The sequence below is a fragment of the Lynx canadensis genome, chromosome C1 (genome assembly GCF_007474595.2).
Source record: "Lynx canadensis isolate LIC74 chromosome C1, mLynCan4.pri.v2, whole genome shotgun sequence".
NCBI classification, from domain to species: domain Eukaryota; kingdom Metazoa; phylum Chordata; class Mammalia; order Carnivora; family Felidae; genus Lynx; species Lynx canadensis.
In genome coordinates this window covers 126,080,382-126,106,757 of record NC_044310.1, presented here as the reverse complement: position 1 = coordinate 126,106,757, position 26,376 = coordinate 126,080,382, and the positions used below count along the sequence as shown (strand labels likewise).

At 37.5% G+C, this 26,376-nt stretch overlaps 1 protein-coding gene across 5 annotated transcripts in view; it reads right to left on the bottom strand.

Moving 5' to 3' along the window:
* RAB3GAP1 (RAB3 GTPase activating protein catalytic subunit 1) overlaps window positions 1-26,376 on the bottom strand; it is a 112,225-nt gene that overhangs the window by 63,312 nt on the left and 22,537 nt on the right. For all 5 annotated transcript variants that reach the window (XM_030327154.1, XM_030327155.1, XM_030327156.1 and 2 more), the window contains one exon: window positions 22,428-22,506. In XM_030327154.1, the coding sequence (XP_030183014.1) occupies window positions 22,428-22,506 (79 nt within the window). The remainder of the gene's footprint in view (window positions 1-22,427; window positions 22,507-26,376) is intronic.

Below are 26,376 nucleotides of genomic sequence, written 5' to 3'. Positions count from 1 at the left end.
TAGGATGGTGGTTACCAGGGCCCAGGGCCCGGTGGATGAGGGATTAGGGAATTGTCATTTAATGGTTACAGAATTTCAATCTGTGCTGACAGCTCAGAGCCTGGGCCTGCTTCAGATTCCGTGTTTCCCTCTCTCTCTGTCCCTCCACTGTTGGCACTCTCAGTCTCTCTCTCTCTCAAAAATAAATAAACGTTAAAAAAAATGAAAATTAAGAAAAAGGGTGCCTGGGTGGCTCAGTTGCTTCTGAGCATCTGACTCTTGATTTCGGCTCAGGTCATGATCTCATGGTTAGTGAAATGGAGCCCCGTGTCAGGCTCTGAAATGACAGCACGTAGCCTGCTTGGGATTCTCTCTCCCTCTCTCTCTGCCCCTCCCCCACTCTCAGGCTCTCACACTCTCTCACTCTCAAGATAAATAAGCTTAAAAAAAATTAGGTATGTATTTACTGACACAAAGGTGATCATGAAATGCTGAGAAGAATGTAGATCAGCATATGTATGGCAAAATCCAATTTATGAAAAAAATTCCCAAACTGAAAGCACAAAAATGCATATACATATAACAGACATACTCATAAAATACCCAGATGGACATATCCTGTATTTCCCGTATTAGTAAGTATGAGATGCTTTAGCCCCCTTGTTTTGTGGGATGGGATGGGAAGGACAGAATGGGAAAGGTGAAGCGGGAATAAAATTATAAGAATCATTAATAAATCTTTATATATCCTACAATTTCTAGTCTTGTAATTTAAATGTATTAGGAGCTCAAATGTATAAACACAAATAAAAATCCTACTATGACAAGTTTTAATAATAGAACTGTTTTATCAAACAGATTACATATGCATATACTAAATACTAAATTTAAATATAAATGTGCCTTAGCATCACATTTTCCAACAGAAAAAGGTAGGACAATCACTCATTTTTATCTATTTTAACATACATTTTTCATTCTTGCTCCAATAAATACTGAAAATAATGACAAATAATTAACTAGTACCTGATATACCTATTATTTATCTTACAGAGGAAAATCATAAAAACATACCGTCAACTTTGAATGCTACCATTTAACATCTCTGACATGTAGAATTTCTTTCTTACTTTAGAAAGAAATATATTCAGAGCCTCTTCAAATAGTATAAAGAATATATTCATAAAATACTGGATCACCAAAAACACTAATGATAAGTAATAAAAAAATTTCTTGGGCATATTTAAATACCTAGCATAGGGGCGCCTGGGTGGCGCCGTCGGTTGAGCGTCCGACTTCAGCCAGGTCACGATCTCGCGGTCCGGGAGTTCGAGCCCCGCGTCGGACTCTGGGCTGATGGCTCAGAGCCTGGAGCCTGTTTCCGATTCTGTGTCTCCCTCTCTCTCTGCCCCTCCCCCCGTTCATGCTCTGTCTCTCTCTGTCTCAAAAATAAATAAACGCTGAAAAAAAAATTTTTTTTAAAAAATAAAAAAAAAAAATAAATACCTAGCATATACAAAATACTTGAGAAAAAGGAGGTGATGAATAAACAGTTTCTTTTTTCACTTTTATCTTCCCAGAGATGCTTGGATACTGCAATCTTCATTTCTAATTTATATTCTATTCAGATTAATTCTGGTAAAATCTAGCAATTTTACACAGTATAGCTCCATTTCCTCCCCTCTTCCTCTGTGCAATATTGTCATATACATTACATGTTACATATATGTTATAAACCCAACAATGCAGTGTTACAATTATGGCTTAAACAATCTTATAGGGTTTTTAAAATTATTATTAAAAGAATATCCCTTTAGGGGGAGCCTGGGTGGCTCAGTCATTTAAGCATTTGACCTCAGCTCAGGTCATGATCTCACAGTTTATGAGTTTGAGCCCCATGTCGGGCCCTGTGCTGACAACTCAGAGCCTGGAGCCTGCTTTGGATTCTGTGTGTTTCTCTCTCTCTCTGCCCCTCTCCTACTTGTACTCTCTTTCTCAGAAATAACAAATGAATAAACTTTATTTAAAAAAAAAAAAAAAAGAATATCTCTTTTCATTTACTGGAGTATTTCCAATGCTCTTCATTCCTTCCTAGGGATCCAAGTTATCTATCACCTCTTTCCTTTAATACTGCCTATTAGGTAGGTCTCTTGCAATGAATTCTGTCTTTATGACAGTGTTGTTATTTCATCTTTTTTTTTTTTTTTATGATGTTTTTCCTAGATATAGAATTCTTGGCTGGTGTTTTTTTCTTTCAAAACTGAATGTATCACTGTGCTGCCCTCTGGTCTCCAATGTTTTCTCTGTAAACAGTATTGTTCTTTTGTACATAATGAGTCATTTTTGTCTTGCTTTCAAGATTCTCTTTGCTTTGGGCTTCAGCAAGTTGACGATAATGTGTCTAGATGTGGTTCCCTGTGTTTATCCCACTTGGAATTCATTGAGATTCCTGGGTCTATAAGTAAATGTTCTGTTTTGTTTTGTTTTCATTGAATCTAGGGAAGTTTTTGGCCATTATTTCTTTGAGTATTTTTTTTCCCTGTCCCTTCTCTTTATCTGGGACTCCTCTATTATTACAAGTATGCTTTGGAACACCTGACAATGACCCACAGATCTCTGAAGTTCTGTTCACTTTTCTCTAATCTTTTTTCTTTCTGTTCTTCAGATTAGATAATTTCCACTAATCTTTCAAATCCATCAACTCTTTCTTCTGCCATCTCAGACCTGCTTTTGAGCTCATCTGATGAAAGTTTATTTCAGTTATACTCTTCAACTCTAGGGTTTCCATTCGGTTCTTCATCAGTTTTTACTTATTGAGATTTCCTATTTTACTCATTGGTAGCATATTTTTAATTCTTTGAGTGTGTTTACAACTGCTTTGAAGTTATTGCTAATCCAACATCCGGGCCCACTAAGAATAGTTTCTACTAACTTTTTTCCTACTTCCATACGGGTCACACTTTCTTGTATGGCCTTGTATATCTAGCAATTTGTGGTTAAAAACTACAATTAGATAATATATTGTAATAAAACCAAGTCCTGTTTAACTTTTTTGAAGGTTCTTTTTTGTATTTAGTAACGTGTCCAAATTTAAATTGTGCAATCTGTCTTTCCCAAGATGTTTAGCTACTGATGTCTCTATTCACTCATTTTATTCTTCTCCTGGCTCCCTAGGAGCTACAGACTGTCAATGTAGCTTAGTAGTAAGCTAGTAATTGGGCACAGAATATGCTCAAACACCTGAGACCGTTAGACTTTCACTTTCTGCTAACTGATCTGTTGGGGGAAAAGGGGCTGTATTTGAAGTTGCACCTAGTTCTCAAGTTTGGGCTCTCTTGCATCTCCCCTGCACGTTTGTAGTTTCCCTATCATATAGGGATGTGTGCGGAATGTATCCAAACTCTTCTATGGCTCTCATACATACAGTAGCTCCCTATTAAATTTCTGACTAATCCATCACTTGCTTTGAACCAGGACTGCAATCCTGGCCTAGTTCACCTACAGGTTTTCCTCATCCACTCACTCAAGTCTGCTACTTTTAAGATGGCAGAGCCACAGGGTTTTTGCCCTCCACCTAGAATCAACTAACAGAACTGATGGTTCCATGACCAGCCTAGACTGGAAAGCCAGTTCTCACCAACACAGACTGAGAACAGGGCAGTAATAGGAATAGTCACAGGCAAAAGGGCCAGAAGATACACCCATCTTAACTGAAACTCTAGAAGTTTTTCAAAAATAAATGCTTCTCAATTTGTTGTCTGCCTTTGTGCAATCCAGTACTCTAAAATGGTTTCCAATTTCTTTTCTTTTTTTTTTTTTTTCTGCAGAGGAGGAACTGCCAACTTATGTCATGTCACTGTTACCAGAAGTCTTCAGAACATTTTTGCTTTTGAAAGAATAAGAATATTTTATGGGTCCTTACAGCTATTCTAAAATACTGTTCTCTCAAAACTATCAGGTCCTTTTACACATACCTCTCTCTGTAGCCAATTAAAAAAATGCATTAAAATCACAACAATAAATATATTTTAAAAGCCATCATAATACTCAACTACACAACTTACAAGATTGTAGGCTATTTCTTTGTGTTGTTGCTGCTATTCCCTTAAAGTGTGGTCGAAGCTGAAGTTCGTCCAAACACTAGACTAGACAAAGGCAAAACCACAAAGACAAAATTTATCATGAATTAAACCCAGCTGTACTTTCAGTGTATTTTTCAAGCTCAGTAGAGCCTCTCAGGCATATAGCATTTATGCTCTCACTTTTTGTATTGTTCTCATATTGCTGCTGTAACAAATTACACAAAATCAGTGGCTTAAAACAAAATTATCTTACAGTTATATAGGTCAGAAGTCTGACAAAAGTCTCACCACACTAAAATCAGCTTGTCAGCAAGACTGTGTTTTGGAAGCTCTAAAAGATAATTCATTCCTTATCCCTCCCAGTTTCTAGAGGCTCCCCTCATTCCTTAGAGCTCCTGGCTGCCTTCTCCAGATCCAGCAATACAGGCCAAGTTCTCATATTACACTACTCAGACACTGACTCTCTTCTGCCTTTTTTCCACTTTTAAGAACTCCCGTGATTTCACTGGGCCCACCCTGATAATCCAGGACATATCTCCCAACCTTGAAGTCAGATGATTAGCAATCCTAATTCCATCTGCTCCCTTGATCCCTTCTTGCCATGTAACCTATGAAAGTAGACATCTTTAGGATGTAGGGAGGTTCATTATCCTGCCTACCATTCCTTCTTTTTTTTAATTTTTTTTTCAACGTTTATTTATTTTTGGGACAGAGAGAGACAGAGCATGAACGGGGGAGGGGCAGAGAGAGAAGGAGACACAGAATCGGAAACAGGCTCCAGGCTCTGAGCCATCAGCCCAGAGCCTGACGCGGGGCTCGAACTCACGGACCGCGAGATCGTGACCTGGCTGAAGTCGGACGCTTAACCGACTGCGCCACCCAGGCGCCCCCTACCATTCCTTCTTATTAAAGAATTTAATAAGGAATTTACCTCTGCTCAGTAAAGACCTCATAAATTTACATTTAGGCATAAATGTCCCCTAGATTAACATCTTTATCATTTTCAGGGCTACTTATTTTATAAGGAGTAACAATAAAGGGAATAAACCTCTATTGATGGTTTCAGAAATCAGCCATTAGAAGATAAAGGACAAGTATATAAGGAGGTAGACAGAAGTATCCAAGAGACCACATCATTAAGATCAATTACCTTGACTAGACCACAAAAATTGATCATGGCCACATATCTTTTAAAAACCAGTTTTATAAAATACCCTTTAAAAAGTTAAACAGGCTTAGAGCTAATCTGGCAGGTGCTTGATATAAAAATTGAAACTGCAAGATTTCAAAGTACTAGACAAATAAACTATCAGAACTAAGCATTTGCCATAAATGCCAAAATTCTACTTTCTAAACTTTGATTTGAAAATGTAAGTTAATCTTATATTAGTTTTATCTCATTCTGACAGGGTCCACCTATGCTAACTGTATATGTACACAATGTATAAATATTTTCCATAAGTTTTCAAATTTTCAATGTCATTGTTTTAGTACTACCTTTAGTTTTTTAAAAAGGAAAATGTTTATAGGTGAATACTTCTGTGTATGTTATTCTTCAAGTGGTAAGAGAAGCATGATAAGTAAATAATAGTCTTGAAAACTGCAGAATTTTAAACAATTATAATTTTAAAATTCTATTTAAAAAAACAAGTATAAGAACATTATAAAATCTTAAGTTGTCATTATCAACTCTCTGCTGCTATACTTGCAGGTTTTAAATTCTTGATTTAAGCACTACCATCTCTACAAATGCTCTTGTTCTGACTTGAATGTCTTTTTAAACAACTTTACCTGGTTTATTCTATCAGGATTCAAGTGAGGTAGTACCTCTTCTGAAAACAATTTCCCAACATGACCTGGATTAAAAGGAGGCACCTCCTATGAGTTTGAATCAAGCCCAGTGCTGCCTTCCTTGACACCATTTATCAATAATGCTGCCACTGTTCCCTTATCTAGCCTTCTACTAATCCCAAAGTGTACTAAGCTAAGGATCATATTGTATCCTTGGTATCTCAGTATCTGGCTCACAGTAAATGTTTAAAAATAATGTTTGCTGGATTAGAAAAAATACATATCCCTTTAATACAGTTAATTTTCAAATAATTCTCAAAAGTTTGATTGCTGGCCTTCTAATCTTTACGAAAGATCAAATTTTTAAAAATGGAAGCAGTGTGGCACACTGGCAAGACACAGACCCTCCCCTTCCCCCCAAACACACCTAAATACCTTATAAAATATGACAATGTTTAAAATACAGAGCTGAACTGCAAGGTTGCCTGGGTGGCTCAGTCGGTTAAGCATCTGACTTCATCTCAGGTCATGATCTCGCCTTTCCCAAGTTTGAGCCTGTGAGCCCTGTGAGCCCTGAGTTGGGGGGCTCTGTGCTGAAAGCTCAGAGCCTGAAGCCTGCTTCAGATTCTGTGTCTGCCTCTCTCTCTCTCTGCCCCTTGCCCCCTTGCACTCTCCTCTCAAAAATAAACATTAAAAAAAATTTTTTTAATACATAGCTGGATTTCTTGTAAAAAGGATGACAGAAACAAAGTGGGAACTGAAAGGCAGAAGTAAGCACACAAGGTGATTCTGACAAAGCCCAGGGGATTACAAACTCTGGATTATAGACCCTAATAGCTAGGAACTGGGGATTGGGATTTTACAGGATAAGCCTTTTAGCTGCTAAAAGCCTGTTAGTATGACTCACAGAGATGTCTTCAAAACTGACCACGCTCTAACAGATTCAAGAAGTTGAGGATTGTAGAAGAAAAGTCTGTGTACATCTGCGAATACCATGTATTTTATCCTAGTAGTGACAATGTGAATTATGTAACTCTGAGACTGATAAGGTATACCCAGTCCAGGGGAGGTAGTCTCGGGCATGCATCCAGGCTAGGCTATGTCTAAGAATACCCCAGCCTCATAACAAATATAAATAAAGTCTGGAAACTATAATTTCAGAAGCACATTACTCAGGTATTACCCTCCACTATATCCTTGTTTATAAAGCACTGGGAGTAGGAAGCTGCCTATCTTTTCAATGATGTCATCAATCTCTCCACAAACCATCTTCCTTCTATAACCTACAGATTTATTCAAGCACTGTATGTACATGACTTTTCATCAACCCAAGCAACACAGAGGTGGTAATGTTCTGAATGGCCCCTCAGGGATATGGGTGTATATATCAGGCAAGAAACTGGAACTGAGGCTTCTGCTTAAAGCTCAAACCCCAGAAGGGACCACTACTTCAATGAAATGAAAACTTCACGCCCAGAACGTTTGCATGGGAAATTCTACCCGACATTCAAAGATAACATCAATTTTACACAATCTCTTCCAGAAAGCAGAACAAAATACTTCCCAACTCATGTTATAAGGTCAGCGTTTCCCTGATATCAAGATAAAGTATAGTACTCCCTTATCAATGGGCAATACATGCCAAGACTTCCAGTAGATGCCTGAGACCACGGATAGTACCAAACTGTACATAGACTTTTTTTCCTATACACACATATCACAAATTTATAAATGAAGCACAGTAAGAGATCAGTAACAATAACTAATAATATAACAGAACAATTATACTGTAATAAAAGTTTTGTGAATGTTCTCTCTCTCTCTAAATATCTTATTGTACTCTCTCTTCTTGTGATGGGAGATGATAAAACGCCTACATGATGAGATCAAGTGAGATGAATGATACAGGCACTCTAACATAGTACTAGGCTGCTAATGACCTTCTGATACATCAGAAGATCATTTGCTTCTGGACTGCAGGTGACCTGAGGGAGCCGAAACCATGAAAAGCAAAACTGCAGGAGGATAGTGGGGGTACTACTGTATATGATAACTACAAACCAATATTCCTCATTAATACAGTCATTAAAGTCCTCAACAAAATAACAGCATATCAAATCCAGCAATACATATAAGCACAAATACAAATTATACCACAAAAAAGTGTGGTTTATCTTGGGAACATATAGTTAGATATCCAAAAATCAATGTAAAGAAACACCATATTAAAAATCTAAAGAAACAAATGATCGTATCAATTTAAGCAGAAAAAGCATTTGACAAAATTCAACATCCATTCATGACAAAAACTCAGCAAACTAGAAACAGAATTTTCTCAACCTGATAAAGAGCATCCACGAAAAATCTACAGCTAGCAGTACACTTAATGGTCAAGGACTAAATGTTTTCCCTCTGAGATCAGGAACAAGGCAAAAAAGTCCACTCTCACCACTCCTATTCAATATTTTAGTGGAAGTCTTAGCCAGTTTAAAAAAGCAAGACACAGGCAGCTCTTTCTGCCCATGGGTCCTGTCCCCATGCTTTAATAAAATCACCTTTTGCACTAAAAAAATAAAAAGGTGAATTATAAATAAAAAGGCAAGAAACAAAAGGGATTGTAAAGAAAGAAATAGAACTATACCTGTTTCACAGATGTGACTATTTACCTGGAAAACCAAAAAGACACTACAAAACTCCTCCTAGAACTAATAATTGGATTTCATAGTCATGGAATACAAAATGAATGCACAAAAATCATATTCCTATATACTAGCAACAAAGAGCTGGAAAGAAAAAATTTTTAAATACCGTAACGATAGCACCTAAGAAAAAAGAAAGCAATAATTATGTATAAATCTGATAAAACAAAGAGAAGGAGCTAAGATGGCAGAGTAGTAGGAGGACCCTATGCTTGCCTCTTCCCTTGAACACAGATAAATATCAAATCATTCTGTACAATCAATCTGAGGACAGAACAAAATGCACAACCAGAGAGAGACAAGAGGCAACATCATCAAAGTTAGGAGGAGCAGAGACATGTTTTGGGGGAGAACAGCACTATGGAGGGGGAGGGAGCCCTGGTCACAGAGAGAAGCAGGACAGGTGAGAGACAGAGAGGGAGAGAGAGAGGGAGGGAGGGGTACACACAGGGGATCATACAAGGAAAACACTTCCTCAAAGCCACTGACTGGGAAAAGGAGAGGGGCTGATTACCATGAGTTTTGATAACCAGTGGAGCTCAAAGACTAGAGTTTTAGAAGTCTATGCCATGGCTGGTACTGAGCCCTGAGGGTGCGGCAGTGCTCCTGTGGAGAAGGAGGGCAGAGAGCCCAGGAACAGATGGCACAATCTGAGGATCCCCTGGGAAGCAGTGGGAGAGATGGCTCCCCTTTCTTGGAGCACATCTGGAAGAGATAGCATTGCTTCTCCAGAGACAAAAGAGCCAGCAGATACCATTACACTCCCCTACCCCTCTGCTCCTATGGAGAAGGAGGGCAGAGAGCCCGGGAGCAGAGGACACGATCTAAGTTTCCCCTGGGAAGCACTGGGAGAGATATTTCCCCCTTTGTAGAGTACATCTGAGAGGTGGCATTGCCCCTCCAGAGACAGAAGAGCCAGCAGGTGCCATTATGCTCCCCTACCCCTCAGCATAGGTACAGAGACACTGGCTGAGGGTGGCTAATCTGGACAGCAGCTCTTTGCTGAACTTTACTCCAAACTCCACAGCCTTGTGCTTTTGTTGAACTGCCCCTCTGGGACAAACTTGCATCAGTCCCAGCATGGCAAAACCCTCCCCAGAGAACCAGCACAGGTCCTTGCCACAGCAATTCCCTAAAATCTGGAGTTTTAAAACTCAGCTGGCATGGCTAGGAAAAACATGTGTGCACCACCCTGCCAAGCAAGAAGATGGCTCAGACACAAGGCGAAGGTAGCGACGTTGAGGGAAGCTTGGAACACACAAGGGGAGATTGCTTGCCATCTGGGTGGGCTTCCTGAATAGCAGTGAGCACGAACTCCGCTCTCAGGGATAAGGGAGAGGGCTGGCGCCATTTCTCAGTCGTGGACCTCAGCATAAACTAACCTCAGTAAGCAGACAGTACCAACAGTGGCAGCACCTAAACTATTTACATCAAGACCCACTCCCCTGCACTCTACAGGTGCTGCTTTTCTTGGGCAAGTGTTCCTGAGAACCAGAGCAGTGACCCCTGCCCTCAGAAGACCAGCACAAACCTCCTGTATGTCTACTGACTACAGAGTTCTGTAAAACTTCAGCTCTAGTGGGAAAAGCATCAGGTCTCTTTTAACAAGCACAACAGAACATGCCTAGTTAAAACTTGCCATACTCTAGCCAAAGTCCAAGCACTCCCTACTGCATGCAAGGAGAAACTCTGCAGAGGACTGACCTAGGGAAAGAGCAGCCAAAACACTGCAGCACAGTGCACACAGCATACACCAGAGACACTTCCCTGAAATACCAGGCCCTGGACAGTATAAGACCTCTTCATAGAGCCATTACTCTCTGGAGCAAGAAACATAACAAGCTTTCCTAACACACAGAAGAAGACAGAGACCTAACACACAGAATATGGATACAGGGATCATGGCCAGGGATCTAATCAAAACAGATACAAGTAATATGCCTGATCCAGGATTTAAAACAATGTAAAGATATTAGCAGGGCTTGAAAAAACATAGAAGACACCAGAGTTCTCAGAGATAAAAGACTTAAAAACTAGTCAGGCTGAAATGAAAAGTGCAATAATTGAGATTCAAAACCAACTAGATATAAGGACCACACGATGGAAGAAGCAGAGGAATGCATAAGTGATATAGAAGATAAAATTATGGAAATGAAGCTGAAAAGAAGAAAAGAAGATAAAATTATGGAAAATAATGAAGCTGAAAAGAAGAAAAATACCAGCATACAAATCCAGGAGGCACTGAGAACTCCCATCAACATCAATAAAAGCAGGCCAACATCAAGACATAGCATAAATCTGCAAAACCAGAGATAAAGAAAAAAGTCCTAAAAGCAGCAAGACAAAAGAAGTTCCTAACTTACAAGGAAAGTTTTTAAAAATAAGGTTAGCAACAGATCTCTCCACAGAAACTTGGCAGGCCAGTTACCCATGTGCTGAATGAGAAAAATATGCAGCCAAGAAAACTATCCAGCAAGGCAGCCATTCAGAACAGAAAGAGAGATAGAGAGTTTCGGAGATAAACATAAACTAAAGGAGTTCATGACCACTAAATCAGCTCCGCAAGGGAACTCTTTGGGGGTGCCTGGGTGGCTCAGGGAGTTAAGCGTCCAACTTTGGCTCTGGTGATGATCTCGCTGTTAGTGAGTTCAAGCTACACATTGGGCTCTGTGCTGAGAGCTCAGAGCCTGGAGCCTGCTTCGGATTCTGTGCCTCCTTCTCTCTCTCTCTGCCTCTCTCCTGCTCACACATGCACTCATGTGCTGCGCGCGCTCTCTCTCTCTCTCTCTCTCTCAAAAGTGAACATTAAAAAATTTTTTTTTTACATAAAGGGAACTCTTTAAGTGGGAAAGACAGACCAAAAGCACCAAAGATTAGAAAAGAACACATAAAATCTCCAGAAACAACAACAAAACAATAAAATGGCACTAAATTCCTATCTATCAACAATCACTCTTAATATAAATGGACTAAATGCTCCAATCAAAAGACATAAGGTGTCAGAATGAATTAAAAAACAAGACCCATCTTTATGCTGCTTACAAGATACTCATTATAGACCTAAAGACACCTGCAGATTGAAAGTGAGGGGATGGAGAACCATTTATCATGTTAATGGACATCAAAAGAAAGCTGGAGTAGCCATACTTATATCAGACAAACTAGATTTATTTTTAAAAATTTTAAGTTTTTTTAATGTTTATTTTGGAGAGACCAAGTGAGACAGAGCATGAACAGGGGAGGGGCAGAGAGAAAGGGAGACACAGAATCCGAAGCAGGTTCCAGGCTCTGAGCTGTCAGCACAGAGCCCAACACGGGGCTCGAACCCACAAACTGAGATCATGACCTCAGCTGAAGTCAGATGCTTAAACGACTGAGTCACCCAGGCGCCCCAGACAAACTAGATTTTAAACCAAAGACTACAGCAAGGGATGAAGAAAGGCACAATATCATAATAAAGGGGTCTACCCAACAAGATCTAACAATTGTAAATGTTTATGTCCCCAACCTGACAGCACCCAAATATATAAAACAATAAATAACAAACATACAGGAACTCATTGATAATAATAAAATAAGAGTAGGGAACTTTAACACCTCACTTACATCAGTGGACAGATCATCTAAGCAGAAGATCAACAAGGAAACAATGGCTTTGAATGACACACGGGGCCAGATGGACTTAACAGACATATTCAAAAATTTCACCCTAAAGCAACAGACTACACATTCTTTTTGAGTGCACAAGGGACATTCTCCAGAACAGATCACACACCAGGTCACAAATCAGGTCTCAACCAGTACAAAAAGACTGAGATTATGCCATGCATGTTTTCCAACTACAGCACTGTGAAACTTGAAATCAACCACAAGAATATTTGGAAAGACCACAAATACATGGAGGTTAAAGAATGCCTTACTAAAGAAAGAATGGGTTAACCAGGAAATCAAAGAATAAAAAAAAAAAACAAACAAACATGGAAACACAATAATGAAAACACGATGGTTCAAAACCTTTGAGACTGAGCAAAAGCAGTAATAAGAGGAAAGTATACAGCAATACAGGTCTACTTCAGGAAACAAGCAAGATCTCAAATATGCAACCTAACCTTACTCCTAAAGGAGCTAGAAAAAGAAAAACAAATGAAGCCTAAAGCCAGCAGAATAAAGAAAATAATAAAGAATAGAGCAGAAATAAATGTCATAGAAACAAAACAAATCAAACAAAAGAAAACAAAAACTGTACAACAGATCAAAGAAACCAGGAGCTGGTTCTCTGAAAGAATTAATAAAATTGATAAAAACCCTGAGTCATATTTATCAAAAACAAAGAGAAAGGACCCCAATAAATAAAATCACAAATAAGAAAGAAGAGATCACAACCAACACTACAGAAATACAAACAATTATTAGAAAATATTATGAAAAATTATATGTCAATGAACAGGGCAATTTTCAAGAAATGGATAAATTCCTAGAAATATATAACCTCCCAAAACTGAAATAGGAAGAAATAGAAAACCTGAACAGACTCATAATCAGCAGAGAATTTGAATTAGTAATCAAAAATCTCCCAACAAAGAAAACTCCAGGGCCAGATGGCTTCCGAAGGAATTCTACCAAACATTTAAAAAAGAGTTAGTACCTATTCTCAAACTGTTCCAACAATAGAAATGGAAGAAAAACTTTCCATCTCGTTCTGAGGCCAACATTACCTTGATTCCAAAACCAGACAAAGACCCCACTAAAAAAGAGAATTACAGGCCAATATCCCTGATGAACATGGATGCAAAAATTCTAAACAAAATATTAGCAAATTGAGTCCAACAGTACATTAAAAAATCATTCACCACGATCAAGTGGAATTTCTTCCTGGGCTGCAAAGGTAGTTCAATATTCACAAATCAATCAACATGCTATACCACATTAATAAAAAAAAAAAGGATAAGAACCATAAATCCTCTCAACAGATGCAGAAAAAGCCATTTGTTAAAGTACAGCATCCATTCTTAATAAAAACCCTCAACAAAGTTAAGGATAAAGGGAACACACTTCAACATCATAAGGGCCATATACAAAAAACCCACAGCTAATATAATCCTCAATGGGGAAAACTGGAGAATTTTTTCCTCTACGGTCAAGTACAAGACAGGGATGCCTATTCTCACCATTGTTAGTTAATAAATTACTGGAAGTCCTAGTCTCAACAGTCAGGTAACACAAAGAAATCAAAAGCATCCAAATTGGCAAGGAAGAAGTCAATCTTTCATTATTTGCAGATGACATAATAGTCTGTAGAAAACCCCAAAGACTCCCACCAAAAATTGCTAGAACTGATACACGAATTTAGTAAAGTTGCAGGATACAAAATCAACGTACAGAAATCTGTTGCATTTCTAAACACTAATAATGAAGCAGCAGTAAGAGAAATCACAGAATTGATCCCATATACAACTGCACCAAAAACCGGAAGATACCTAGGAATAAACCTAACCAAAGAGGTAAAGATGTGTACTCTGAAAGCCATACAACACTTATGGAAGAAACTGAAAATGACGCAAAAAAAATGGTAAAACATTCCATGCTAATGGATTAGAAGAACAAATACTCTTGAAATGTCTTTGCTATCCAAAGGAATCTACACATTTAATGCAATCCCTACCAAAACACCAACATTTTTCACAGCACTAAAACAAACAATCCTAAAATTTGTCCAGAACCACAAAAGACCCTAAATGGCCAAAGCAATCTTGAGAAAGAAAAGCAAACCTGGAAGCTTCACAATTCCAAACTTCAAGTTACATGACCAAGCTGTAGTGATCAAGACAGTATGGTACTGGCAGAAAAACAGATACATAGATCAAAGAATTGAATAGAAAATCCAGAAATGGATTTGGATTTCCCAAAACTATATGTCAACAAATCTTCGACAAAGCAGGAAAGAATATTCAGCGGAAAAAAGACAGTCTCTTCAACAAATGGTGTTGGGAAAACTGGACAACAACACGCAAAAGAATGAAACTGGACCACTTTCTTATACTATACCCAAAAATTATTCCAAAAGGGATGAAAGACCTAAATGTGAGATAGAAGAACATCAAAATCCTAGAGAACAAGGGCAGCAACCTCTCTGACATCAGCCGTGGCAACTTTACTTAGATATGTCTCCTGAAGAAAGGGAAACAAAAGCAAAAATGAACTACTGGGACTTCATCAAGATAAAAGCTTCTTCACAGCAAAGGAAACAATCAACAAAACTAAAAGGCAACCTTTGAACTGGAAGAAGGTATTTGCCAATGACATACCCAATAAAGGGTTAGTATCCAAAATCTAAAAAGAACTTATCAAACCCAACACCCAAAAAACAAATAACCCAGTGAATAAATGGGCAAAAGACATGAAAAGACACTTTTCCAAAGAGGACATCCAGATAGCTAACAGACATATGACAAAATGCTCAACATCACTCATCATCAGAGAAATACAAATCAAAACCACAATGAGATACCACCTCATACCTGTCAGAATGGCTAAAATGAACAACTCAGACAACAGATGTTGGCAAGGATGCAGAGAAAGAGGAACCCCTTTGGCACTGCTGGTAGGAATGCAAACTGGTGCAGCCACTCTGGAGAACAGTATGGAGGCTCCTCAAAAAATAAAAAATAGAACTACCCTCCGACCCAGCAATTGTACTACCAGGTATTTATCCAAAGGATACAGGAGTGCTGATTCGAAGGGGCACATGCAGTCCAATATTTACAGTAGCACCACTGACAATAGCCAAATTATGAAAGGAGCCCAAATGTCCATCAACTGATAAATGGATAAAGATGATGTGGTTATGTATGTATGTACATACACATACATACACACATACACACTGGAATATTACTCGGTGGTCTAAAAGAATTAGGGGTGCCTGGATGGCTTATTCGGTTAATTGTACAACTTCAGCTCAGGTCATGATCTCACAGTGCATAGGTTCAAGCCCCACATCAGGCTCTGTGCTAACAGCTCAGAGCCTGGAGCCTGCTTCAGATTTTATGTCTCCCTCTCGCTCTCTGACCCTCTCCCAGTCATGCTCTGTCTCCCTTCCCTCCCTCCCTCATTCAAAAATGAATAAGTTAAAAAAAAATTTTTTTAAAGAATGAAATCTTACCATTTGCAACAACATGGATGGAACTAGAATGTAAGAATGTATTATGCTAAGCAAAGTAAGCCAGTCAGAGAAAGTCAAACATCATGATTTCACTCATATGTGGAATTTAAGAAACAAAACATAAACATAGGGGAAGGGAAGCAAAAATAAGATAAAAACAGAGAGAGACACAAACCATAAGAGACTCTTAAATACAGAGAACTCAGGGTTGCTGGTGGGGTGTTGGGTGGGGGGATGGGCTAAATGGGTGATAGACATTAAGGAGGGCACTTCCACATTAATGAGCACTGGGTGTTGGGATGTGCACTGGGTATTATATGTAAGTGATAAATCAGTAAATTCTATTCCTGAAATCATTATTATATGTTAACTAACTTGGATTTAAATAAAAAAAAAAAAAAAAAGAAATGGGCAGAAGACATGAGTAGACAATTTGCCAAAAAAGACATACAGATGGCTAATAGACATGTGAAAATATTCTCAACATCACTCATATCAGGGAAATACTAATGAAAAATTACAATGAGGCATCACCTCACACATGTCTAAATGACTAAAATTAACAACAAAGAAAACAACAGATGTTGGTGAGGATGTGGAAAAAGGAGGACCTTCTCACACTGCTGGTGGAAATGTGAACTAGTACAGCCACACTGAAAAACAATATGGCGGCTCCTCAAAAAGTTAAAAATAGAACCTACCCTACAATCCAGCAATTGAACTACCAGGTGTTTACCCAAAGGATACAAAAATACTGATTTGAAGAGACACATGCACCTCAATGTTTATAGCAGCATTATCAACAAAAGCTAAATTATGGAAAGAACCCAAATTTCCATCAACTGATGAATGGATAAAGATGTGGGAGATATAGATATATATAGATATAGATACATACACACACACACACACACACACACACAGGAATATTACTCAGCCATCATTAAGAATGAAATCTTACCACTTGCAAAGACTTGGATGGAGCTAGAGTGTATAATGCTAAGCGAAGTAAGTCAGGGAAAGACAAATACCATATGATTTTACTCATATGTAGAATTTAAGAAACAAAACAGATGAACATAAGGGGAAAAAAGAGGCAAACCATAAACTAGACTCTTAACCATAAATAACTGCTGGAGGGGAGGTGGGCTAGATGGGTGATGGGTATTAAGGAGAGCACCTGTGATGAGTACTGGGTGTTGTATGTTACTGATTAATCGTTAAATTCTACTTCTGAAACTACTGTTACAACATATGTTAATTAACTGGAATTTAAATAAAAACTTGGGGGAAAAAATCTAACAAAACATACAGGATCTATATGCTGAAAACAGTAAGACACTGATGAAAGAAATCAAAGAAGACCTAAATAACTGGAGAGACTATGTTCATCAAATGAAAGAGTCAGCATAGCAGAGATACCAGCTTTCCCTAAACTGTCTAAAGATTTAAGGCAATTACAATAAAAATTCCAGCAGAACTTTTTGTAGATATAGATAAACCAATTCTAAAACGTAAATGGAAAAGCAAAGGAGCTAGAAAAGCCAAAACAACTTTGCAAAAGAGGAATAAAGTTGTAAAGTCACACTAATTTCAAGACTTATAACAATAAAACTAGAGACCAAGAGCATCCAGACATACACCCACATAAATACGGCCAAATGGTATTTGACAAAGGTGCAAAAGTCAGTCAATAGAGAAAGGAAGCTCTTTTCAACAAATGATATTGGAACAAATGAACATTCATTTGCAAAAAAGGAACCCTGACCTAAACCTCATACCTTACACAAAAATTAACTTGAAATCGGTAACAGATATACATACAAACTGTAAAAGTTTTAGAATAAAACACAGGATTAGCTACATGGTAAAGTTAACATCACTAGCGATTAAGTCATATTGATAGCATGTCCTTCTGATACGATGTGATGAAAATGGCAATTCACCTCTGTGGTATTCTTTCCAAAATCCCACAACCCAAGTATAACCATAACAAAAAGAGACACACCCAAACTGAAGGACATTTAACAAAATACCTGACCCAAACTCCTTAAATCTGTAAAGAAGACAAAAATTAAGGAAATACAGATGTTTTCAAAGACCAGAGACTAAACAAACTAAGGAGACATGATGACTAAATGCCTGGATCCTAAAACAACTTCAGTGGAAAAACTAGTTAAATGAAGTTTAACTAATAACAAGGGAGCAATGTTAGTTTCTCAGTTCTGACACACGTATCATGGTGATATAAGCTATTAACAGTAAGGGAAACTGGTTGAAGGTATAGCAGATCAGTCTGTACTATCTTTGCAACTTTCTGTAAATTGAAAAAAATCAATTGTTTTGAAGTTTTCTTTGTTTTTGTTTTGTTTTTTAAGTAGCAGAAACCTCTGTACCCTGGGGCAAAGAGTTCTTAAACACAGCATGAAACATGACCCATAAAGTAAAATACTGATAAACTGATAGGACAATACATCTATTAGAATACATCTAAAATAAAAAATACTGACATTGAGTGTTGATGAAGATGTGGAGCAACTAAAACTCTCATACATTGCTGGTGGGAATGCAGAATTGTTCAGTCCCTCGGGAAATCAGTTTGGCCATTTCTGTTTTTCCTTTTTTTTAATTAAGTTTTTATTTTAATTACAGTATAGTTAACATACAATGTTATACTAGTTTCAGGTGTATACTGATTCAACAATTCCGTATGTCACCCAGTGCTCATCATGACAAAAGCACTCCTGAATCCCCATCACCTATTTCATCCATCCTCCCACCCACCTCTGGTAACCATTGGTTTGTTCTCTATAATCAAGCATCTGTTTTTCGGTTTTTCTGTTTTTTTTCCCCTTTGCTCATTTGTTTTGTTTCTTAAATTCCATGAGTGAAATCATATGGTATTTGTCTTTCTTATTTCACTTAGCATTATATCCTCTCTCTCTCCATCTATGTTGTTGCCAAATGGCAAGGTTTCATTCTTTTTTATGGTTGAATAATACCAGTGTCTGTGTGCACCACACACACCATATCTTCTTTATCCGTTCTTCTATCAATGGACACTTGGGCTGCTTTCATATCTTAGCTATTGTAAATAATGCCGTTATAAACATAAGGGTGCATGTATCCATCCCTTTGAATTAGTGTTTCTATTTTTAGGGGGTAAATACCCAATAGTGTGATTACTGGATTGTAGGGTAGTTCCATTTTTAACCTTTTGAGGAACCCCCTACCGTACTCCACAGTGGCTGAACCAGTTTACATCCCCATCAAAAGTGCAAGAGGAGGGGCGCCTGGGTGGCGCAGTCGGTTAAGCGTCCAACTTCAGCCAGGTCACGATCTCGCGGTCCGTGAGTTCGAGCCCCGCGTCAGGCTCTGGGCTGATGGCTCGGAGCCTGGAGCCTGTTTCCGATTCTGTGTCTCCCTCTCTCTCTGCCCCTCCCCCGTTCATGCTCTGTCTCTCTCTGTCCCAAAAATAAATAAAAACGTTGAAAAAAAAAATTAAAAAAAAAAAAAGTGCAAGAGGATTCCTTATTTCTCCATATCCTCACCAACACTTACTGTTTCTTGTGTTTTTGACGTTAGACATTCGGACAGGCATGAGATGATATTCTCATTGTAGTTTTGATTTACATTTCCTTGATGATGAGTATCTTTTCATGTGTCTGTTGGTTACCTGGGTATCTTTGGAGAAATGTCTGTTCATGTCTGCACATTTTTTAATTAGGATATTTATTTTTTGGGTGTTGAGTTGTACCAGCTTTTTATATATTTTTTATACTAATCTTTATCAAATATGTCATTTGCAAATATCATCTCCCATTCTGAGTGTTTCCTTTTAGTTTTGTTGGCTGTTTCCTTCACAGTGCAGAAGCTTTTTATTTTGATGCAGTCCCAATAGTGTATTTTGGCCACTTCTTATAAAGTTAAAAATATGCACCTACCATATGACTAGCAATCTCACCCTAGGCATTTATCCCAGTGAACTAAAAATGTACTTTTATACAAAAATCTGTTCACAAATATTTATAACTGCTCTATTCATAAATGCCTAAACCTAGAGGTGCCTGGGTGGCTCAAACATCTGACTCTTGATTTCAGCTCAGGTCATGATCTCACAGTTCGTGAGATCGGGCCCCACACTGGGATCTGTGCTGACAGCACGAAGCTTGCTTGGGATTCTCTCTCTCCCTCTCTCTCTGCCCCTCCCCTGCTCACAAACTCTTTCTCTCTCTCTCTCTCTCTCAAAAATAAACTTTAAAAATAATAAATATAAATGCCCAAACCTAAAAACAACCCTAATGTCATTCAAGGAGTGAATGAATAAACAAACTAGTATATATCCAGACAACAGAATACTGCTCAGCAATAAAAAGGAACAAACTATTGATACAGAATTACTTCAAAGGATCTCAAAACATTATGTTGAGTAAAAGAAACTAGTCTCAAATAGTTACTACATAATTCCATCTCTATGACATTCTTAAAAGGAAAAAACTATCAAAACTAAAAATATATCAGTGATTGCAGGAAATTATAATGGACAAGAAGAGTTTTTTGGGAAGTTACAGAAATGTTCTATATTCTGATTGTGGCGGTAGTTTTAAGAAACCTATACATAGGAACATGTGTGTGACTGGGTTGGTTAAGCATCTAATTTAGTTTGGGCTCAGGTCATGATCTCATAGTTCATGAGATCAAGCCCCATGTCAGGCTCTGTGCTGACACTGCCCTGTCTCTCTCTCTGTCTCTCTGCCCCTTCCCTGCTTGTGCTGTCCCTATCTCTCTCAAAATAAATAAATAGACATTTAAAACAAACAAAACCCTATACATATGTGTTGAAGTTCAATGAACTATTCATCAAAAAAAAGTTAATTTAACTATATACTAATTTTAACTAAAAATCTTTTAAAGTAAATGTAAAGGTTAAAAAAACTAACAAGAGATTTTCATTAATATATAAAAAGAAATAGATCACTAACATGTACTGCATTGATACATAGAAAGGTTTCACTCACTCATTCAATAATTATTTTTAAACTATAAACTATGTGTCAAACACAATTTTAGAAAATAAATATTAAACAGTTGATCAGAATGAATATATTTTGCCTATGGAATGGACATGAATTGGGGGGGACCAGTTGTCAAACTGTATGGGTTATACAGTGCTCCCTCAAAATACGTGTCTATCTAGAAAAAAAAAAAAAAAAAAAAAAAAGGTTGAACAGAGATTTTATAACAGCATTCAAATTTTGATAAACACATTATGTACCACTATCTTACTAAATCATCACAATTATTCTTAAAGGTACATATTTTTTATTACTCTGTCTTCACGAACATAGAAACCAACTCAGAAAAATTGCCCAAAACTGAAAATAAGTACTTGAGCTAGAAATTCAACGTAAGTATGTCTAATTCACTGTCTGCCCAAACAGGAGGTGTTCAATTAATGGTAAATGAGGTGAATGAGAGAGTACATGCAAAATCATGTTCTATGACATCATGCTGCCTTCCAGTCTTTTGCCATTTTAAATGTATATATTCACATTTTAAAACATCCGAAGAGAATCTGGATTGATTACATTAAATGGCAATTTATTAAATTCCTCTTATACTTGTTTAAATTCAGTTTTTAAAAGTTCACACTAAAATGACAGGCATATTTATGAAACAATATCCAGTTTATTTGCATTTGCAATTAGTTTTCTTTTTTTTTAAGCAAGCTACATAGTCTACTTGCTATAGTAATCACAATGAAATGAAGAAAAAAAGAAGCAAAGAAATTATCATTTTCCCCTTTATTGAAATTCTTCAATAAAAAAATCAAGAGACCAACTCATACCAACAGACAAACATAAAACCAGTATATAAATGTATTTTACCTAGGTGTCCTTTCTTGACCATACACTCATACTTGAGACATTTTGGTAGTGGTATGCTTCAATACCACCCCTACCAAAATGAGATAAAGACCTTGTAAGTGTGATGTACCTCTTATATTAATCCATCACATTTATAATTTAGATATGATGAGTTATGATGTTATCATGTAACTGAGATCAACATTTTATTTCAATTTAATTTCCAACAATACACATTAAGTTTTCTACAGTAAGTAAATGTCATCAGAATTATAGTTAGGCTCTACCCTAGATAATGAAACAAACTGCAGAAAAGAATAAATAGCAGGCCTGTGACTACTATCCCTAGAATGGCCTGCTTGCAAGGCTGACCTTTGGCAGGCACCTAGGAATTTGGATTTGGAGAAGGTTCTCAAAAAACTCTTCAATAAGAGTTACTGTGCTTAAACTACACAATGTGGTTTATGTTGAACACCAGCTTTTCTTCTGGGAATCTGAAATTTTGTTATGTACCGGTCAGAAGGTGCCAGCCCCCAAAGACAAACCCTGAGAGCTGAGCCGCTAACAACCTTCGTTGGTAGATGTTTCATATGTGTTGTTACAACTTATTGTTAAGGGAATTTAAGTATATCCTGAGTAACTCCATTAGGAAAGGATTCAAACACTTCCTCCAACTTTGCCTCAGGCACCTTTTCTCTAGATTGATATTGTTAGCATAATAAATCATAGTAAGTGTAACCTCCGGCTGAGTTCTATTCATCCTCCTGACAAATCACTGAACCTGGGGGAGGTCTTGGGGTCTCCCAACACACATACTAAAAGTTACCTGAGTAAAATGTATACCTACCATCTTACCAGGCAATGTGCTCTCGGAGGAAAGTCATTATTCATACACAACAAATCTTGCATAGACTGTGGAATAACATCTACAAAAACATTTCATAATGAAAAAATTAGTATGTTCATTCTAAGGCAAAATTTTGTAACATGATTTAAAAAAATCGTATTACGTAACGCGTCTTGCTAGTCCATATAGTTATGCAATTGCTTAAAGATTTATACCTAGGGCTATCTCTAAGATTTGGGGTGAAAAAGATGTCCTTCTCATGGGGGCCTGGGTGGCTCAGTTGGTTAAGCATCCGACTTCAGCTCAGGTCATGATCTCATGGTTTATGAGTTTGAGCCCTGCATTGGATTCTGCTGATAGCTCAGAGCCTGGAGCCTGCTTTGGTTTCTGTGTCTCCCTCTCTCTCTCTGACCTTCCCTGACTCGCGCTCTGTTTTTCCTCTAAAAAATTAATAAACATTAAAAAAAAATAAAATATAATAAAGATATCTCTCTCTCAATGTCTTTTATTTCTAAAAAGCCAGCTTCTAAGTATTGTTCCCATGTTTATAATATTTTCCTTTCTTCTATGTCATGACTCAAACAGTTCCTCAGCCTTACTAGAAAGCCATGTTTTATCTCTTCTTCTTGGTCTGCCCTTGTCTCTACTTTTCTTCAAAACTACTTGCAGTCCTGTCACTTCTTTACCACCTCTTATGGCCAGCCTTTGCTGGCCTCTGGCCATCTTAAGTGTTCTTATAAAACCATTAACCAGGTTCCCACTTATAACCCATGTATCTTTAAGCACTTGTAGTTTATAATAAGATACTGATGTATATCATCCTTATTTATTTATAAATGCATAATAAACTCAAAGCATAAAAAATATTTATAACATTTCTTTTGTTGTATAGTCATAATTCCTTAGCAAATTTATGTTTAATTACCTTTTAAAAAAGAGTATATAGGAGAACACTAATGACTTGATGCTTTAACTAAAGCCAACAAACAAACTATCCAACAAAATAAACTATCAGTGCTCAAATCTTCTGACCTCTGATAATATAGTTTTAAATGTGTATCTCCAAATTAAATGAATTGATGGTTTACTTGTAACTTCTACCACTAGGTACAGCTTCAATCACAACCAAATTCAAACTGCATCATACATCTATACATATGTACATACACATACATACAACAATAATGACTTAACTAAAATCCATTCATCTTCTCTCAGACCACAGTTCATCTCAGAACTCACTGATTCTGAGGCTCCTGGGTATCTCAATCGGTTGAGAGTCTAACTCTTGATTTCGGCTCAGGTCATGATCTCATGGGTTGTGAGACCGAGTCCCATGTTGGGCTCTGCACTGACAGCATGGAGCCTACTTGGGATTTTCTCTCTCCCTTTCTCTCTACCCTTCCCCATCCCACACTCTCTCTCTGTTCCTCTCTCTCAAAACAAATAAACATTAAAAAAAAAAACCAAAAAACACTGATTCTAAGCCTCCTTATTTTAACAGCTTCTTCTTGATGTTCCTCAAATTAATAGCACTTAAGATTTCTCTCCCTTTAACAGTTTGCTTCATTAATGAGCAAAATGTTGGAACTGGAACTTTCTGGGCTATTATCAGACTTCCCACCAGCTGCATATATTTCCCTCTTCCCCTTCCTCCTCAAGTACACTTATTCATATTCTGGTTTAATTACTTTACTGTATAAATTGTCTTAATTATGTGTATATATAGTCAGTGTGATCTGCCCTAGTTTACAAATCTGAATGCAGATGCTATCTACTTGTTTTGTTTCTAAGAATGCCAATAATAAAGGTAATATAATTTTATTCCTATACAAGAAAAGGCACAAATATTTCAGGCCTATACTTACAAATAATATCTGTATTGACCAGAAAACCTTTTTTTTCTTAATTTATTTTTTTCAGTTGAAGTATAATTGACATATAACATTATCTTAGTTTCATGTGTATGACATAACAACTTGATAACTGTATACACTGCAAAACGATCATCATAAATCTAGTCAACATCTGTCACCAGTTAAAAAACATTTTCTTGTCAAAGAATTTTTAAGATTTACTCTCTGAGTAACTTTCAAATACACAATACAGTACTATTAACTATAGTTGCCATGCTATACATTAATTACATTCCTAGGACTTACTTATAACCACGAGTGTACCTTTTGACCCTCTTCATCCATATTGCCCATCCCCCCCACCTCCATCTCTGGGAACCTCCAATCTGTTCTCTTTAACTATGAGGTTGGTGAGTTTTGTTTTTGTTCTTGTTTTTGTTTTTTAGATTCTACATGTAAGAGAGATCATATAATAAATGTCTTTCTCTGTCTGACTTATTTCACTTAGCATGATGCCTTCAATTGCCCTGAGAAATTTAAACACACATTCTGTGTATTTATTTTTTGAGTGAGTTAAGAAGGGCATCTGACTGAAAGCTGCAAAATTAATACTGTTTTAACACCTTGCTCACTCACTATTATATACCACTCTATCTCAGGACAGAGATTTTGGATGATTTGACCTATGAACTACAAGCACCATTTACGGAGATTTGAGCAATGTGACCTACTACCAACCATAAGCACTATTTACTGAGTACCTAGCATGGGTGAGGTCCTGATATAGGTGCTCATATACACTATCTCATTAAACCTTCCCATTAATCTGCTGGGTGGTATTACTTTGTTTTTCAAGTGAGATAATTCAGACTTGGAAAGGTCAAGTAACTAGTAAGAAGAAAAGCCAGAATTTTAATCCACTTGATCTGACAAATTATGGGGCATATTCAAAACACTATCCTGACAAACGAGTAATTTTTTTTTAATATTTATTTATTTTTGAGAGAGACAGAGACAGAATGCGAGTCGGTTGGGGCAGACAGAGAGGGAGGCACAGAATCCAAAGCAGGCTCCAGGCTTCAAGCTGTAAGCACAGAGCCTGACATGGGGCTCGAACTCATGACCTGTGAGAACATGACCTGAGCCGAAGTCGGGCGCTCAACCAACTGAGCCACCCAGGTGCCCCAGAGTAATTTTATTCTTAAATCCTTCAAATCCAGGTTTAATTCTCCATTACACCTTCTCTGATCTCTCTCAATTAGACCTGACCACATCTCCTCTAAACTTCAGCAGAAGTTTAAAGAACTTTATCTGTGCTCTGGGACTGAACTTACCACTTTGTACCTCCTACTGTTGTGACTTACTTATAAACCTCATCTCCCTTACTGGAACGTAAATTTCTTATAACTGTGGATTCAACTGAGCTTAGCAAAGTACCTAGAACATGTTAGGCACTCAATAAATATTTGCTAATCTAATTAACTTTGAAATGAATGATGCTATAAAAATTCCTCTAAAAAGATCATACTCTGAAAATAAAACAAAAAAGATCATACTCTGTTTCAGATGTGGTGAAACAACTCTGCATAGGTAAAACATCTCCAGAGATACTACTTTATATATATATATTTTTAAGTTTATATATTTATCTTGAATGAGAGAGAGAGAAGGGGAGGGGCAGAGAGAGAGGGAGAGAGAATCACAAGCAGGCTCTGCACTGCCAGTGCAGAGCCCCACGCAGGGCTTGAACCCACGAACCGTGAGATCATAACCTGAGCTGAAATCCAGAGTCATATGCTTAACCAAATGAGCCACCCAGGCGCCCACAGAGGACAGTACTTAATGAAGAGAACTAAATTCATAATTCAAAATTATAATCACTCTTACAGTCATTAGTTTAAAAATAACTAGTAACACAGGACACCTGGGTGGCTCAGTTGGGTTAAATGCCTGACTCCTGATTTGGGGGCAGGTCATAATCTCATGGTTCATGGTATCGAGCACTACATTGGGCTCTGCAATGACAGCACAGAGCTTGCTTGGGATTCTCTCTCTCCCCCTCTCTCTGCCCCACCCCTACACGCTCACACTCT